A 20,174-nucleotide genomic window follows, 5' to 3' on the forward strand; every position below is an offset into this window, starting at 1 on the left:
TATAAAACCCTCATATGCAAATTGACCGAACGGTGGAACGACCCAACAACAGGTTGCTATGATGTGTGCTGACCACCGGGGGCATATGCGGAACATGGTGGGCCTCGGCAGCAGGGCTTCTTCACCTTCCCCTGCTCCTAAAGGGCGATCAGGGCAGCAGCCGCTGCTTGCACCGCTGATGGCGCCGGTCCTGTTCACACCCACTGCCGGCGCTGGCCCCAATCTCTCTGCATCATCAGTGGGTACAAGCAGGGCCGGTGCCATCAATGCATGGGAATAGCAGGAGCAGGGCTGCCGGCAGACAGGGAACTGGCGGCCACAGCAAGAGGGGCTAGGCAGGGGCTCAGAGGATGAGCCGGGCAGTGGCATGGCAATCAGATCGGTGGGGTGGGCAGATGGCTGGGGGAAGGGAGGCCGCACCTGGTAGCCGCTAGGGACCCTACCCATGCACGAATATCGTGCACTGGGCCTCTAGTCATGTAATAAATCATTAACTGATCTTGTATTTATTGATAATCTTTTAAAATATTGAAAATACAGAGGATGATCCTATACAATAAAAGGGTAATATGCAAACTGACCCCAATGGCAGAACGACTAGGAATAACTGGTCACTATGATGCACACTGACCACCAGGAGGCAGACGCTCAACGCAGGAGCAGCCCCCTGGTGGTCGGTGTGCTCCCACAGGGGAAGCTCTGCTCAGCCACAAGCCAGGCTGATGACTGCGAGTGCAGCAGCAGTGGCAGGAGCCTCCCCCACTTCTACGGCAATGTTGATGTCCAACGTTGATGTCCTCCTGGGGAGCAGGCCTAAGCTGTCAGTTGGACTTCCCCGAAGGGTCCAGGACTGCAAGAGGGTGCAGGCCAGGCTGAGGGACCCCCTGAGTGCATGGATTTTCATGCACTGGCCCTCTAGTATAACAAGATATTTCAATCTAAATGAATAAGAGTTAATATTTGGTACTATATAAAACTGTTATTAAAAAAAAACAACACTGAAATAATTGAAATCTCCCCACCTTCCCTCCTCAGTTCCTTCCTCTCCCAAGAACACTAATTTCATGAATTAAGTATACATCTCATATGTAGGTTTATATTTTTACTATACATATACATCTCTGCAACACATATGTATTGGCCTCAGTGTCAAGGTCATGTGTCAAGGATGCATTAGCAACTCTCTCTTTTAAGACCTCAGAAAGATAAGTGGACTTTTCTGAATAGACCATAGCAACTCTCTCACAAATGTTTTTGAGGATAGCCCTAACTGGTTTGGCTCAATGGATAGAGCGTCGGTTTGCAGACTCAAGGGTCCCAGGTTCGATTCCAGCCAAGGGCATGTACCTTGGTTGCAGGCACATCCCCAGTAGGGGGTGTGCAGGAGGCGGCTGATCCATGTTTCTCTCTCATCGATGTTTCTAACTCTCTATCCCTCTCCCTTCCTCTCTGTAAAAAATCAATAAAATATATTTTTAAAAAAATATTTTTGAGGATAGCCTTTGTCTAATGGAGTGAACTTAATAAGAAGCAGAGACAGCCCACAATGTTTTAAAAGAAAATGATATTTGTGAAAGTACCACCAGTTTGAACTGAAAAGAATATAATTAAAAATGAAAAGAAGCTTTTAGGTGCCCCACCTTCTATGGGGAAGAAATTGAGAAAAAATTGTCAACTGCAAAACAGCACACTTTTTGAGAACAAGGAAGTATGCCTTGAGGATGGACTCAAAAGCCAGTGCGCAGAATCAAGAGTCATAGAAAACCATTACTGTGGAGCCAACCTGAATCCTTATTAAGGAATTGATAACTTTCCAAGGTACAAATCATAAACAGAAGGTATTTTAGGCATTCAGCCCCGGCCACAAATTACATAAGAGACCCAGTGAACAAAATATGAAGCAGAAAGAAATACCCAGACAATCCTGGCCTCAATTCATGGCCCCCAAAACCATGAGCAAATAAATGATTATTATTTTAATTTGCTAAGTAATGTGGCCATTTGTTATATAGCAAAAAGTAACAAGAACAATCATCCACACACAGAGAGAAGCAATTCCCTGGTCATACTGCCTAATCATTTTCCCTCTATGGCTCTCAGAAATTTTGGCCCTTGATCTCTGTACAACATGAGTTACATGGTATTTTAATAAATGTTGTTATTTTTCAAAATAGTCATTTCTCAAATGTAAAGATGAGTTCACTTTATATTTTATTACAAGATAAATAATGAGAACAGAGGACATACCTGTACATCAATGTACTTCAGTTTTTTGCAGTTACTCAGGCCATGCAAAGAATTTAATCCACAGCGTCGAAGAGACAGAAGCTGAAGATTGGTACACTCTGCCAGTGTGGAAAGACTACAACCTGGCAAATCTTGAAATGTTACTCTTGTAACCTAGATAATTCAAAAAATTAGAGTGCATAACATTATCTAACAGTAACAATCTCTGAGATCAGGGAACTCTATCTGAGCAGACCATCTCCACCTGGATCTGATTTAAATGAGATGATTCTGTGCCTCACGCCACATATTGCTGAGACTTTGGGGTCTTTGGGACCTGAACCATGGAATGCAAACAACATTCTATTGCACGTCTTCTCTATTATAAAGGTATGAATCATTCCTGACTACTGAATAATGTAATATACCCAACCATATAGTATCTGTGCTAAAAAAAAATCATGAATAATATTTTTTCTGTATTTTTCAAATATCTGAAGACCATACATTTATAATATTTCATACTACTGAGATATTACTATAGACTTATTACTTCATAATGCTTTTTTTCTTAAGGAACTCCCTTTTTTGTCTTTTTTAGCTAAAGAAAACTCAATATCAAAGAAAGTTTTCAACTTTATATATACTAAGGGATACAATTATTGTCCTACAATAAATCAGAAATATTTTTTGATTAGGAAAATGCAGTGCATTTTTTAAACTCAAGATTTCTCACCTAAGTTAAAGGGCAGAGGAATAATGTAATAATGTGTTGTTATGGTTTATTTCATTATAATTGAGTCTATGCACTGAAATAACTATATAAAAAATCAAATTATAGTAAGAATATTTTCATATTGCCATATCAAAAGTCCTAAACCAGGTTTCCCATGTGCTGAAAGACAATTTAAAAATTATTAGCTTTATAAGAAGAGTAGTATCACAATAGCAGTATCACAATCAAAATAGAAATTCAAAAATTGTTAGTGGAAATTGAAAGCATTATTGCTTCAGAAAAAGCTGGAAAAATTTTAAGTTTGATAACTCCTCTTCATATTGAAATTTTCTGTGCATGATATTAAACTAAAAGTTTTTAATTTACATATTTACATGAGTGAATAAGAAGATCATATGCTCATGAAGAGTGATTAAGAAGTGATTAAGTCTATTCTTTGCTTAAGTAGCAAAAGAAACAACCCATATTTTTAAAACTTTGGGTGAATAAAAGCTTTTAGTTTCATAATTATTTTAGAAATTTCTCAATTAGTCATAATCTAAACATATATTTTAGTGAAAATATTTTTCAAGAACGAGGATAAAATACATCCCTTCCCACTCAAACAAAAGTGAGAGATATTTCAGTGCCCACAGCATACATTTTAGGCAGAAGGAAAGTGATATAGATGGGAGACCTATAATGAAAGTAAGAAAGACAACCAAAATAATTAGTAAGTCAGACAAAGAAAGACAGAAACTGCTCTAGCCAGTTTGGCTCAGACGATATAGCATTGGCCTGCAGACTGAAGGGTCCCAGGTTTAATTCTAGTCATGGGTGTGTGTATATATACATATATAGGAGTTCATTCTCAATTATTCTTGAGTTCAACCCAAGGAGTGCCAGTCACCTATGGTAAATTGAAAATACAAAAGTAACAAAAGCAATGATTATGTTTTGCTTTGCAGAACATCTGTTCTGTGCCACATCTCAAATCTATTAAACTTGAAGAAATAATATTGTTTAAAAATTCAGGCTGTAGAGATTGAATGTGAGGTATGATTAGATGATTAAGTAAAAGAGAATCTTACTTCACGTAAATTATGTACCATCACACCAGTTTATTTCAATTTGCCTTGTATAAGGAAAGTGAGTCATCTGATCTAAAAGTAAACCAGCTGCTAAAATGCTGTAATTTATGCCATGTTAGAAAGCCATATCAAAAAATCCTGCCTGGCTGGTGTGGCTCAGTTGGTTAGAGTGTCATCCTATGCACTGAAGGGTCGCTCCTGGTCAGGACACATATACAGGTTTTGGGTTTAATCCCCAGTCAGGGCACATCTGGATAGATGTTTCTTTCTCTCTTCCTTGCTATTCCTCTCTCTCTCTTTCTACAATCAATGATAAACATGTCCTCAGGTGAGGACTTAAAAATATACATATATCCTTAAGTTCGGTGACTTTTTTTTCGGGTTGTTATTTAAAGCAAGTTACCACTATGAGCAAAATACCAAAAAAATAAAAGAAAAAATAGTAAAACTTGGAAAAATTAAAATATATTAGTTGTCAATAATCACCAATCTCCAGTCATATCCTTTTGTGATATTACTGCATAGAGTGGATGGCTCAGCATTTTCAATTTAAGAATTTATTTGATGAAACCAGCTATTAGGCAGCTCTCAAAAATCAATTTGCCTGTTTTTCAAATATTTGGGATCCACATTTGACAATGACAGTTAGGAGCCCTAGACTGTAGTCAACATAGTCAACAATCCTATAAAGTAGGCATTGCTCTTCCCAGTTTATAGAAGACAAAATTGAGATTCATAAAGGTCCAGTACCTTGCACAAGGTGACACACAGTAAATAGGAGAAATAAAATTAGAACCCTGATCTTACCTGTTATACAGCTTGTTAGTGCTTTATTAAATTGCTCTCAAATAATTTTATATCAATTTCCTTTTTAATCAATACACTCTTGAAACTGTGAAGTTAGTAATAATATGGAGATAAGATAAACATTCAGCCAGATTTATTTATCCATTCTCTCATTCATCCATCCCATAGTCAATTGATCAAAACCACTATTTGCCTGGCAATACGTAAGGGAGTATGGTCAAGAAGCAGATCTGATTTGCGTCCTAAAGGCTCAAAGTGAGAGATTAATATAAGCAAAATAAATTCATTACTGACCGAAATTCCGGAAGAGTAAATTTTCTTTTCTAAAGGTCCTCTTCAGAGGACCTTTCAATTATGGCAATGGGTGCTCAAGATAAGGTCAAAGATGGAAAGCTATGAGTTTAGAAAATCAAAGTAATAAAGTGAGTCATAGGTCAGCAGCAGTGGGGAATGAAAACACCATGATAAGCCATCTGCCAGAGTCATTACAAGATGCTATTTTACAAGATTTCAATATTTATATTGCACATTTACATATATTTTTTCATCCCTATACTATATAGTTTGAGGCTTCAAAGAAAAAATCTATGTTTGAGGTAGTTGTTTTGAGTAGTGGTCAGAGGATTTCAGGATCCTTCAGAACCTGCTACTCCAGGTAGTCGATGGGCCAGCCCCACAGCACCACCCAGGGTCACTGTAAAAATGCAGAGCATTGGGATTGATCACCAGACCGGAGGAATCAGAATCAGCCCCGGCGGCCTGCGTACACACTGCAGTTTGGGATGCTAACTGCACTCTAAGAAGTAAAAGAAAGGGTTAGTCCTCACTTTATGAACACTGACGAGTTCCAAGGGGGGAACTGAGGGGCAGGAACAGAAATGCCAACGAGAAAGAGGTTCACGCGTTTTACCTTCCTCAGTGCTCTTCTCCTTCAACAGAACAGACTCACGGGAAGGAGCGTCCTGCTGTCTGCCTAACTTCAGTTTTACTTTTCAGACAAGTACACTATCGGCATGAGGCTGTCACCCATGCTTAGCCCAGGCCCGTGGTCGGCAAACTGCGGCTCGTGAGCCACATGCGGCTCTTTGGCCCCTTGAGTGTGGCTCTTCCTAAGCCTTAGGAGCACCCTAATTAAGTTAATAACAGTGTACCTACCTATATAGTTTAAGCTTAAAAAATATGGCTCTCAAAAGAAATTTCAGTCGTCGTACTGTTGATATTTGGCTCTGTTGACTAATGAATTTGCCAATCACTGGCCAGAGAGACATTCATGAGGAAAATTAATTTAAATAAAAGAGTTAGTAGATAATGTCATTACTTCAAAAAATCTGCAGCAACATCTTTGGGAAAGCAGAAAAAGGATTCCAAAGATAATGTAGCCAAAGGTTAAAAACAAACAAACAAAAACAGAAGATTCTATAAATTTGATGGACAAGGCAAGTACATTGCCTAGGAAAGAGAGGACACTTTCAAAGTAGTGCCTGTTCTTTACACTATTCCTTTATACCCCAGGGATCTCTTTAAATCCCACTGTCTTCTCTTCTCACAGAATACCCTGAAATTGTATTTACAGTAATTATCAAGATCTGTATTTATCTGCAGGTTATTTTAATAACTTTTTCTCTACCACAATAAGTTCCATAGGGGCAGAGACTCAGTTTTGTATCCATCCCTTTGTTCCAACAGTAAATATTGACTGATCATATTAGATAGATGAATATTTGCTGAGTGAATAATAAAATAATGCACATATATTAATATGAATGTTTCTTTTCCCAGGCATCAGTCTATATGAAGAAACTAATCTTATTAAATACATTTGCATTTCAGGCCCTAGCTAAATATATGATTTTTTAAATCATAAGTTCTTTTTGATATTACACTATTTGAAATATTCTTCCCTGTTTTTCTACACGTGTCAGTTTCTGTCTTAATTTTAATTGAAACTATGGGCTCCATAAACATAGAAAATTAGTAGCACTTGATGACAACTATTTTAAATTTCAGGCATATATCCACCATGTTCACATTGCACATGACTAAATAATGTTTTTATAGAAAGTCTAGAGTCTTCTATGGTTATAAGCAGTTCTTTCACAGCAATTTTCAAGTACAGGGAAATCAGTTTCATTCTAAAAGGAGCCACTAGGTGGTGCTGTTGCTCAAGAATAAAGCAAACGCCTAGCTGAATAACAGGAATTTCCTATTCTAATTCAACCCTACATCCCCAGATGCCTCCACTCTTAGAAACTTAATAATGACTTTAAGGCCCTTAAACACAGGCTTCAACATATAAATAAAAGGTTTTAATAGTGATTCGCTGAGGGAGAAGATGCCTTAATAATTTGAGATCTCAAATGGAGTCAGTATTTCATTAGCAACTTCACTGATTAACACTAGATTGCCCAAGGAAGTCATTTTGACTGCTTTTTAATTTCAATTAGAAAAACAATTATGTATATAAGGACACAATGTCTTAGAATTTTGTGACTTTTTGTACAACATATAAATGCGTTTATTAATAATTGTAGTTACCTCCCCCTCCTTCATTTCCGGTATATATATATGTGTTATACCTATATTGCCCAAAAGCAGTCATTTTGACTGCTTGGGGGGGGGGGGGGGATTTTAAATAATCAAATGACTCTTATTATTGAATTGAGTAAATTTCTTATATGACCAGTTCGGCTCTGTATTGAAATAACAGTTTTCATTTTTTTTCTATTACCGTCACGATAACATACAAGTACATGATAAATTGTCGATACTTGATAAGTTGCAGTTGCGCAATAAGCTAAACTAGTACTTGTTTTTCGAATCTTTATGCAGTGATACTTGTTCTAATAAGTTGTTTATTTTATTTCTTTTGCGCCCTAAATTCATGAAAGAAATGTCGAATAGAAGTGAGTTATTGGAAAAGCTAAGGAACATAAGTGAAGAGTGCTCCGATATTATTCTTTCACAATGCAGTCATTTTGACTGCTTTTGGGCAATATAGGTATATACTAAATTTCAGTCTTTCTAGTGTTAAGGAGCATAATTATTGAATTTAAAATATGCCTTCCAAAATGGGAGGCATCTGTAATACTATCCACAATAAAAACTATATTTAAAAATAAAATATGCCGTCCACTAATATTTTAAAAGTTACATTTAGAAAACCAATTGCAATTAAATAAGACAATACATTATAAAATTACAAAATACCTGTTGTAAAGTATTCCATGGGCCACATTGAAGAATTTCTAGGGTATTCAAAGGAGGCATTGTGTTGGCTGGACATTTCACAAGTCTCTTTCTCTTAACAATCTTCTTTTGTTGATGTTGCTTGAAAATGTCTGACCAGGATTTAACAGATTTTATCCAAGCTTGCCTCTTTTCTTCAATAGAAGATAGAAGTGTTGGCTCCAGTACAGAGCAGGTCACACCACTCTCACATTCAGCTCTATTTTCATGACAGTCTTCTGGAATTTCTTTAATCTGAGACTTTAGAGAGCTTACTTCTTTAAGAACCAAGGAGTTTGTTGTATTGTAGCCACTCAAGTCTTCACAAGGAGCTTGTCTACCTAAAATATAATTTTGCTTGTTTATTTTCCTTTCTACATTTATCAGAGCATCACTACCATCAATAATTAAGTCACTATTCAGAGCACTGCCTTTTGGGTTCTCCTCAGTTTCTTCAGATTTTAAATCAATTTCTTTTCCTTGAAGTATTACATTCTCACCTATACATTCAGAATGTTCTATTGTTAGTGGTAGTAGTTTTTGATTCATTGAAATCATTGAACTGTCATCTGCTTCGTATAATGTTCCATTCTGTTGTGATATTTCTTCTTTTTCTACTTTTTGTGTCTTACTCTGTTGATTATCTTTGATTGTTTTCTGTGCCTCATTGTTTTTTACCTCATTAATTTCTTGATTATGTCCTAATATTATTTGGGTTTCTTGTATTATATTCTCATTAACGGCAGCCTTCATGGTTACTTCCTTTTGTATTGGACAGATTAATTCTTGCAGCTGAAACTGTTCTTTCCCATGTTCCTTTAGATCTGGGTTTTCTAATTCAGTTTTATGGTCAATGGTTTCATATTTTCTTGCTTGCTTGACCAATTTCTCTGAACACTGTTGTTTTGCCTGGTTTTCATTTTTTTCTTCCATTTTACGATCTGCCAAAATTTCTTGGTTTGATATAGATTCTTTTAATTGCACTCCTATTGATTCTTTCAGTACAAATTGGCTGTCTATATTCTCTCTCTTATTCAACTTTTCATCTCGCCAAAGGGGAGCAGCTTCCCACTTCTTTGACGTTTCATCTCCTAGCAGTTTGGCTATTTCATCCTTATTCTTTGATTGATCTTCAATAGTTAAATGTGTAGCATTTTGTTCTCCCTTTTTTAATGCTCTACTTATTATTAGCTGTTTTCTTCCATCTTCTTTTAATCTTAATTTTTCTTTGTTTAGTAGTTGCTCTTTTTCTTGTCTCAGGATGTTCTTTTTTTCTTCATATTCTTTCTCTCTCTTTTTTCTTTCCTCTTGCTTCTGCCTTTGTATTTCTTCTTCTCTCCTTTTTTCCTCCTCTAATCTTTTTTGTATTTCTTCTTCCATCTGTCGTATTTTTGCTTCTTTTTCTTTCAACTCTAGTGCTTTTTTTTTCTTATTTTCTATTTGTTCTTTTATAATTGGGCTATATTGTCGGTAGGCCACAAATGATCTATATTTAGTTTGAATTTTTACAGCTGCATTATGCTGCATTTTTAATAAACGCATTTTTTCTTTTTCCTGCAGGTCTTTAAATTTTGTTCTTTCTTCTTCCATTTGTAAATGCAAATTCCTAATAAACTCCTATAATAAAGGTAAATAGTAGTCAGCATAAACTAAATGTGTGCTGTTACTGAAATATAATCTAAAATAGAGATTACAAACAAATACTAAAACTAAAATAATTATAAAGTTACTATACAATTCTTTTACAAAAACTAATTTTTAAAGGATATTACTTTTTTAGATATTTAAGAGCTTCTACCAAGTTAGTAAGTTGATACTCTAATATTGAGGAATTCTTTGATGATAGAAAGCAAATAAAAATGGCATGGCCAGTGTTTCTCAGTGGCTTGAACATCGTCCCATTCACGAAGAGGTCACTGGTTCAATTCTCCGTCAGGGCACATGCCTGAATTGTGGGCTTGATCCCCAGTAGCGGGCCTTCAGGAGGCAGCTAACCAATGTTTCTCTCTGATCGTCATTTCTATCTTTCTCTTCTTCTCCCTTCCCCTCTCTCAAATCAATAAAATATATATATAATGACACAAGAGAACAAGCAAGAGAAACCACAAGCCAAAATTTGTATAGGACCAAAGACTTCAACTTTCTGAGAAGGGAGTTCTGATAAAGGAGACTCCCAGAGCTAGCACAGGGACTGCAGAATTAACCTAGTCACACATCTTATTCTTTCATAACTATTAAGAAAATTGATAAGCATATGTATTGTATTAAATGAGACTATTTGGAGTTAGGTGAGAAAATATCATTGTCACTGGAATCCTAAAACAAATAGATCAATAAAATTCAGCAAATATTTGATGAAAATTAACAAAAATTATGTGAGGCAATAAAACAGTTTAATAAGCAGAAGAACCAATTTCTGAGGAAAGGTAGTTATTAAACTAAATGAAAATTTAAATAAATAAAAAGTTAGAAAAACATTTAAATAGAAGTAAGCTCATTAAAAATAAAATGTAAGTACTCAAGTTAAAAAAAAAAAAAAGGACTCAAACAGGAATAAAAATAGAATGGCTTAACAGCTGACTGCCTAAAGAAAACCTTCTAAAACAGGTGTTTTCCCTAAACAGCATAAAAAATAATGACAGGGACTATATGACAGTGCCATTTAGGTGTAAAGAGGATCAACACAGAAACTCATGACTAGTAGAATTTCCAGAATAAAGACCTGAGAAGGTTTAAAGGGAATAGAAAAATGTTCTTTAAACCAAGAAAATGGCATAAGATAAAGAGCTGAGGTAAAACACACACACACACACACACACACGTGCGCGCACACTACATTCATGTAAATGGTAATAACAGTTCAGAACTCTAAGGAATGTAAGGTTCCTGAAGGCATGGGCTATCTTCTATTGATACACTGCTGTATCTTGAGCACTTAGAGAAGTACCTGGCAGACAACAGAAAATAAGTAAATATATGTGGGTGAATGTAAAATTAAATAAATATGCAATGGAAATATACCTTTAAATTATTTAAACTAAATGGTAATAAATCTCTATTGTAAACCCAAGGAAACAAATCATTCAGTTTTGAAAGCAAAAATAAAAACATTTTCAAGGGTACAATGACTGAGAAAATTTTCCATCCAAAAATGTTTCTAGACAAGTATTTTGATACATATTATAGGAAATCAAACTGATCCAGAAAGTAGGTAAGATTAAGGATTCAAAGAACACTGATTATCAAAAACCAATAACATTTAACACTTATAAATTTTACTGTCTTCTCCTTTTCATCATTTAAGTTAAGAAGACAGCTGTTACTCTTCCTCTTTTTTATATAATGTGCCTTTTTTTTCTGGCTGCTTTTAATAATATTTATCCCTTTGTCTTTAATTTCAATAGTCAGGTATGATTTTATTTGTATTGATTCTAGTTTGGGGATCATTAATCATCTTTGAATATTCAGAATGATTTTTTTAAAATATATTTTATTGAGTTTTTAGAGAGAAGAAGGGAGAGGGATAGAGAGTTAGAAACATCGATGAGTGAGAAACATCGATTCAGCTGCCTCCTGCACACCCACTACTGGGGATGTGCCCGCAACCAAGGTACATGCCCTTGACCGGAATTGAACCTGGGACCCTTCAGTCTGCAGGCCGATGCTCTATCCACTGAGCCAAACCAGCTAGGGCTCAGAATGATTTTTAAAAGATAATTTAAAACCATTTCAACTATTATGTCCTCAGACCCCATTGCTTCTGCTCCATTCTCTTTCTTTCCAAGATTAATATTATAAGTATTTTTATCTTTACACTGTATCACATATTTCTTGTGCTCTTTTCTGCTTTTCCAATTTTTGTCTTATCTATGCTTTAATTCAGATATTTTCTATTGACCTTACTTCAGTTTCACTAATTCTTTCTCATTGTGTCAAATATACTGTCAAATATCCACTGAATTTTTAATTTTATATACTGAACTTTTCAACTTTAAAGTGTACATTTAAATAAATTTATAGTAATTTATTTCAAATGAAAATGATTGTTGCATTGAGTAAAAACAACAAGTAGAGCCGAAACCAGTTTGGCTCAGTGGATAGAGCGTCGGCCTGCAGACTGAAGGGTCCCAGGTTCAATTCCGGTCAAGGGCATGTATCTGGGTTGCGGGCACATCCCCAGTGGGAGATGTGCAGGAGGCAGCTGATCGATGTTTCTCTCTCTATCTCACTCCCTTCTTCTCTGTAAAAAATCAATAAAATATATTAAAAAAAACAAAAAAACAAAACAAAAACAACAAATAGATACCTCATGTTGTTTAAATTTCTCTTTCCACATTTTCTCTTCTTCTTGGAGCTCATCATTCATCTTGGCCTGTTCTTGCTGAACACATGTTAATATTAAAATATTAGATTCAAATGTCAGAAAACATTATGTTCACTATACATGATTCTCACAACATATATTTGTAAATAATGGTTAAAACACCTCAGTTAATGGTGCTCAGTTATTAGTACTGGGATAACAACTTTAATCTCAACCTAAAGCATCATATAAATAACACCTAGGGTTCCCATTTTGAACACATAAAGATGTCTGTAACCTGGGAAAGCTGCTTTATTTATTTGAGCATGTTTATTCACATAATAAAGAACATCAGCTAGAAATAGTGTTGGACAATGCCAAAATGACAAATAATGTTCGTAAGATGGGCTTTGCATTACAATATTTTTCTCTCCACACCATCCCACTTAATTCACATAGTAAATCAGTTCAGTGGCTAATACTTCTTTAAGGGATAGAGAGAGAGAAAGAGGAACATCGATGTGAGAAACATTGATCGGTTGCCTACCATGTGGGCCTCAACCTAGGTATGTGCCCTAACTGGGAATTGAACCTGCAACATTTTTGGTGTGTAGGACGATGCCACCTGACTAGGGTGTGGTTTTCTTTTAATAACATTTTAGTAGCACATATTTTGTTAAGGATCTGATGAATAAACAAAAATAAGCAAAATATAATCCCTTTTACTCTAAAAATTGACCTTTAATATAATGGGAACATTCTCACAAGTTCACACACATTACTCCAAATTTAGCAGAATAAGTTTACTGAAAGAGAAGATTATATAGAATCATAGGAATAGGTGTTATAATTGGTGGATCGTGAATGGTTTCATGCAGAAGATTATATTTGAAATTAGTAGGCTTTCAAGAGGTTGGACAGACATGTATTAAGTGTTTTTGACCTAGAAAAAATGACGACAGCTCTGTTTAGAAAAATCATAATGTCAGCTCAGGTAGAGTTAGAGACAGAAAACCCAGGAGACACCAATATGATCAGTAAGATAGATATTAGCGAAGTCCATGTGAGAATTAATGAGGGCCTCTGGATAGTGGCAGGAGCAAGAACAGATACAAACATAATGTGAACATGAAATTGCCACAAATAGCCAACTCACTGGATATAAAGGTAATGGAAAATTTTCCTTGGAAATTGTCTTATGTGAACTATGGGAACTTTTGATGGGATTTAAGAACGTAAAAAAATAGCCTCCTGACAACACTATGGTGGATGAGTCTGTGGAAGATAAAAAGCAGAGAGATCAATTAAAGAACATAATAAATATCCAAAGCTAGACATTAGCACACCCTGAACTATGGAGTAGCAGTAGCTATATGGATGAAAAGATAGACAATACAACTATTTTTAAAAAGAAGAGGATAATAAAAGAGAAGGAAGAGTAAAAAATGGCCCTCATCTTTCTAGCTTGGGCAATGATGGTAGTGTAGCTCACCAAAATAAAGAATACCAGAGGAGGAACTTGATTCAGAAAGAAAGACAATGCACTCAGTTTTAGATACATTAAGTTCTAGGTGTGAAGTATCTGTAGGAAAGTTATGTAATTAGTTTACTTTTTGTTATAAATATAGATTTGCTTCTAAACAGCTAAGGCTATGAGACGAGATTAATTAGAAAAGGACAAGGGAATGGTGGGGGGAAGGCTGGGGCGCAGGGGCAGGCTGGGAGAGGACCATGTAAAAAGGGACATATGTAATACTTTCAACAATAAAGAATTAAAAAACAAAACAAAAAAGAAAGCCTTGGTGGTGTCATATTCAAGGAGAAAGAAAAAAGAAGCTTAAAATGGATATCAAGGAGGAAATTCCAAACATGTAAGAAAGAGAATCAAGGCAGTGTGGTCCCCATGGGAAAGAGAAATGGCCAACAATCAAATTTTTACGGGCATAACATATAATAGAGACCAGAATAAAAACTGAACATGAGCCTGTGAGTATGGTAACTCAGAAGCCATTGGTTAGTGTTGAGAAGAACAGTCTCACTCAGTGGATGGTGGTAAATAACTAGCAGGTTTACAATTGAACAAAACAAGGAAATAGATATAGCAAAAATAACACTCTTTTACGAAGCTGGACTGTGGCCCGGCCTGTGTGGATCAGTTGGTTGAGTGTAATCCCATGTTCAATTCCCAGTCAGGACACAGGCCCAGGTTGCAATTTTGGGGTGTGTGTGGGAGTCAAACCATCCATGTTCCTCCCTCACATAGATGCTTCTCTCCCTCCCTCCCTCACCCTTCTTCTCTCCTAAAAACCAATAAAAACATTAAAAACATTATATAATGTTTTTAAATAAAAACATTATATTTCCTCCTTGATATCCATTTTAAGTTTCTTTTTTCTTTCTCCTTGAATATGACACCACCAAGGCTTCCTTTTTTGTTTTGTTTTTTTAATATAATGTTTTTATTGTGTGTGTGTGTGTGTGTGTGTGTGTGTGTGTGTGTGTGTATATATATGTATATATATATATTTTAAAGAAGCTGATTATGATCAGTAGAGCTAAAGAGCTTGATAAAACGAGATATTATGAACAAAGGTAATCTCATGGTTTTCCCTTTGTTTTGTTTCTAGGATGGGAGAAAACTGAACATGTTTATAAAGAATAAGAAAGGAGGAAGTTGGAAGGGGTGTTTTGAATAAAACAAAAAGCAGGGGTAAACTGGAAAATGAGAAAGCAGAGGAGAAAAAGCTAAACTTTAGTTGAAGAGGAAACACTTGTTACTGAGATACTGATCCAGAAGCAACGGCAAAAGAAAAGGTGAGTACAGAGATTGATGCTAAATAGATATGCAATTAGAGAGAAGAGGAAGCTTGTAATTAATGCAAACATGTTATGTGATCATATGCTAATAATAAGGAGAGCGCAGTTGAGTGGAACTCATGGAAAGAGATTTACAATAGCAGTTTTGAGGAGAAGAGGACACTAACAAGGGGTACAGAAAAGAGCTACTAAAAGGAAGTAAATCACATATTTAAAACCCATCATTATACAATTATGGAATGGCCCCACCAGAAATTTTAAGCCTCAAGTTATAACAAAGCACATATTTAGGAATTCACTAAACCTACTAATGTCATTTTTTAAATCATAATTTTATGATAGTAATGATCATATTTATCAGATTAGTAGAAAGAAAATATAACTAAAGGAAAGCTAAAAATTTAGACTTTGTGAGAAAAAATATATGACCAAAGTGGCTCTACAATATTACAATTACTTTAACTTGTTTATCCTATATAATAAAAGGGTAATATGCAAATTGACCCTAGCTGCAGAACAACTGGGAATGACTGGTCACTATGACACACACTGACCACCAGGGGGCAGACACTCAATGCAGAAGCTGCCCCCTGGTGGTCAGTGCGCTCCCACAAGGGGAGCTCTGCTCAGCCACAAGCCAGACTGACGGCTGCCAGTACAGCGGTGGTGGTGGGAGCCTCTCCTGCCTCCTCAGCAGCACTAAGGATGTCCGACTACAGCTTAGGCCTGCTCCCCGCTGGCAAGAGGACATCCCCTGAGGGCTCCTGGGCTGCCAGAGGGATGTCTGACTGCCAGCTTAGGCCCAATCCCCCAGGAGTCCCTGACTGAGAGAGGGCACAGGCCAGGCTGAGGGACCCCCCCCCCCCCCCCGAGTGCACAAATTTTTGTGCACCGGGCCTCTAGTTTTTTATATAAGCAGGAAATGTAGTGCACTCAACATGGAAGGCTAGAATACCCTGAACTGCCTAGACGACCACATGGTAATTTCTCTATTTGAAACCCTCAAATCTAGCAATTTCTAGGTAACATGTAAATCAGCTTTAGTGATGTTAGGCAGACAAGTCTGTCCAGCCTGATATCTAGAGATTCTAGGGATCATGATAGCCCTCAAGTAAGGTCCTAAAAATCTACCAGTTCCTAATATGCCACTGTAGTGACCTCAGGGTGTAGACCTCCTGAGGTGGGGTTGGAGAAAACAGAAATAATTACAACACAAAAGTCTTCCATACCAAAAAAATGTCTAGTCCAAGGAATTAGCTCAATTATAGAGCTGAAGTACAAACTACCATTTACTTGGTTGAACCTCTTCAACCAAATATGTTTTACTTAATTGCTATATATCAGACCACATAGCAAGGGCACCACATGATCAACAAAATTCTGTTATATTTTCCTATAATTAAAAGGGTATAAAAAAGAGCAACAGTTTGTGCTATAAATATCATCCTTTCTAGGACTATATTTAAAACTTCAAAGACTTTAGTGGCTCACATGATCCAAAGCAGTATCTGAAATTCCAATAAATTTCAATAAAAACTAATTAAGGAAACCATATTAAATATTATTAACCAGTCAATTGCCTCTATTATCAGGAGTAATTAAAAATAAACCCACACTATACTCCAAAACAGCAATACTCTTCAAAGTAGCTACTAATTTAAAAAGAAGTATGAAAAACAAAAACCTTTTGAATATTCTCTAATTTTTTCTTTTCAATTTCAAACTGTTTCATCCAGCAATGTCTCTTTTCTTCTTCTTCTTGAAACTGCTTTTCTTCTCTTTCCCTCTGAGCTTTGAGAGTTTCTTTCTCTTGGTCTTCTAGTTCTTTCTGTTTATCTTGCCAAGCCTCAAAAGATTGCCTACATCTTTCTTCCACTTCACAGTATCCAAAATTTATTTCACCATCATCTGCAGTCATAAAGAGAAATATTATTTTTAAGATCAAAACTGTTAATAGTGATCCACTGTGAAGTATAAAAGTAATTTTGAAAAGAAGAAATAATTTCAACATATTACCAAAGAAAAAGTGATAAAATAAAAATCCTATATAATAAAAGGCTAATATGCAAATCGACCGAACAGCGGCATGACTGGTCACTATGCAGGAGCTGCCCCTGGTGGTCAGTGTGCTCCCACAGGAGGAGCGTCACTCAGCCAGAAGCCGGGCTCATGGTTGGCAAGTGCAGCGGTGGTGGCGGAAGCCTCTCCCACCTCCAAGGCAGCGCTAAGGATATCCGACTACCAGCTTAGGCCCAATCTCAGTCAGACATCCCCCGAGGGCTCCCGAACTGCAACAGGGCACAGGACCAACTGAGGGAACCCCCCCTGCCCGAGTGCACAAATTTCGTGCACTGGGCCTCTAGTAAAAAAATATAGTCTTAAATATACATGGAAGTTCCACTTCAGTCAACAAAGAAAACACATAACTTGCCTTAAACTACTCAACAAAACTTAATCTAAAATTATAGTGTGTGTGTGCTCCTGGATAGTTATTGTATTCTTAAGAAATTCAAGGCTGGGTATGTTTATTGCAGTCAACTATATATGTAGAAAAATTATAAATACATTTCAATCAAGGTACTTTAGGAAGCATAAACAAAACTATGAGAGTATGTAATTAAATAAGCAGAGTGAAAGTATTATATATGATTGTATTTTCCTAATTGTCAAAAGAAAAAACTCTACATTTCCTAAGATAACTAAAATCAGAATAAAAATTATCAAAAATATCGAGTTTTGCCCACCTAGAAAAATATGTTCATCTACATGTTCATAAGGACCAGGCTCTGGAACAGAATCAGGACTGTCACAGTGGGTATTACTTCTCAGAAATTCTCCTTTTTCTATTTCAGATAATATCTAAGAGGTTAAAAGAATAGCAGTGATTAAAGAGAACCGAAATAGAGGATCAAGCTATCAGTTTAATAATATAGAAAATATGCCTATACACATAGCTACAACTTTTTTAAAAACTTTATTTTTTAAAGTATTACAAATGTCCCCTTTCCCTTCCCCGCCTCGCCCACTGATCCCCTCCATCCCACTCCCGCCCCCTCCCCAGACTGTCCCCACAGTGTTTTGTGCCCATTGGCTATGCATATATACATATAAGTTCTTTGTTTAATCTCTTCCCACCCCCCTCCCCGCACCCTTCTGAAATATGTCAGTCTGTTGCATGTTTCAATGTCTCTGGATCTGTTTTGTTCATCAGTTTATTTTCTTCATTAGATTCTACATATAAGTGAGATCATGTGATACTTGTCTTTCTGACTCACTTATTTCACTTTAGTATAATACTCTCCAGGTCCCTCCATGTTGCATCAAAGGGTAAGAGATCCTTCTTTTTTTCTTGCTGCATAGTGTTCCCTGGTGTAACTGTACCACCACCTTTTTATCCATTCATCTCCTGATGGGCACTTGGGCTGTTTCCAGGTCTTAGCTCTTGTAAATTATGCTGCTATGAACATAGGGGCACCTATATTCTTTCTGATTGGTGTTTTGGGATTCTTAGAATATACTCCTAGAAGTGGGATCACTGGATCAAATGGGAGTTCCATTTTTAATTTTTTGAAGAAAATCCTCAGTTTTCCACAGTGGCTGCACCAGTCTGCATTCCCACTAGCAGGGAACTGGGGTTCCCTTTTATACTCATCCTCACCAGCACTTCTTGTTTGTTGATTTATAGCTATAACTTTATTTCAAACCCTTCTCAAATACAATTCTATAGCACATTCATAATCATTGTCTTCATGGTGAATAATAATGTTTTTCCCATGCAAGCTGACTGTATTTTAACCTTATGATTTTTAGAACTCTAGTCACTCTATAATATTAATCCACAGCAATTACCTAAACTGCTTGATAATCATTTTAAAATATTTTTTACTAATATTTGTTTTCCTCCTAATACATTTCTATCTTTCTTACCTGTAGTGGTTTTTCACATATACAAATTTCTGATCTATTCAGTATGTTTAAAAACCAGGACTATTACCTACTTTAATCTGAATTATATGTAAGACATAATTCTGATGAATACTTTTCTATGATTAGATTCCACCAGAGTCTAGATCAGCGGTTCTCTAGCTGTGAGTCACAGCCCCTTTGGCGGTTGAACGACCCTTTCACAGGGGTCGCCTAAGACCATCCTGCATATCAGATATTTACATTACGTTTCATAATAGTATCGCTACTCGGCCTTTTGGCTAAGATCAAATGCATAATACTGGCAACATTACAGTTATGAAGTAGCAACGAAAATAATTTTACGGTTGGGTCACAACATGAGGAACTGTATTTAAAGGGCCAGAAGGTTGAGAACCACTGGTTTAGATGGAAATGAAAAGATTATCTATTCCAATGAAATACCAGTATGATAATTCTAAGTTAATATTTCAAGTTTTAGTGTTATCAAAACAGCAAGTAATAAAATACATATAATTTTCATATTATTTTAGACATCTTAGGGAGCAGGAATAGAGTTAGATAAAATGAGAGTGAAAAAAATAAATCCAAGATACTGAAACTGTAGAATAGATAGATTTGTGGGAGTTTTAACCCAAAATGCTAACTCTCCTTTACTCTTATATTTTAGGAGTATTCAATTATATCTTTAAAGAAAAACTAACATTAAGATGTTCTAAGTTGAAAGTTTCTACACAATATTTAAAATCTCTGCTGGAACACATTACATTCCTTAAGCAAGGCAATAAACACTAGAGTATATTCATTTTTGGGGGGGTCAGAGTTTTAGGGGGGGGGTGGAATGCACTATCATTCTACTCTTTTATCTACATACACATAAACTTCCCAAGTAGTGATGTTTCATTTTTTTTTTCAAATTTCTATTTCTTATATTTTTAAACATTGAAATTTGAGTGGTTTTATTTTATATGCCAAGGAAAATATAAAACTAAAAATAATTTGCTTAAAAACTATTTAAATTTTAATTTTTAAATCAGTGAACTTTAAATCAGTGAATATCATCTGG

At 36.0% G+C, this 20,174-nt stretch overlaps 1 protein-coding gene across 1 annotated transcript in view; it reads right to left on the reverse strand.

Moving 5' to 3' along the window:
- LRRIQ1 (leucine rich repeats and IQ motif containing 1) overlaps positions 1-20,174 on the reverse strand; it is a 264,793-nt gene that overhangs the window by 229,418 nt on the left and 15,201 nt on the right. Inside the window, exons 5-9 of the mRNA XM_081084809.1 lie at positions 17,929-18,043; positions 16,869-17,092; positions 12,371-12,445; positions 8,047-9,681; positions 2,248-2,400 (exon numbers count right to left, since the gene is read on the reverse strand). Of these exons, the coding sequence (XP_080940935.1) occupies positions 2,248-2,400; positions 8,047-9,681; positions 12,371-12,445; positions 16,869-17,092; positions 17,929-18,043 (2,202 nt within the window). The remainder of the gene's footprint in view (positions 1-2,247; positions 2,401-8,046; positions 9,682-12,370; positions 12,446-16,868; positions 17,093-17,928; positions 18,044-20,174) is intronic.

This window comes from Myotis nattereri (genome assembly GCF_964212035.1).
Source record: "Myotis nattereri genome assembly, chromosome: 2".
NCBI lineage: Eukaryota > Metazoa > Chordata > Mammalia > Chiroptera > Vespertilionidae > Myotis > Myotis nattereri.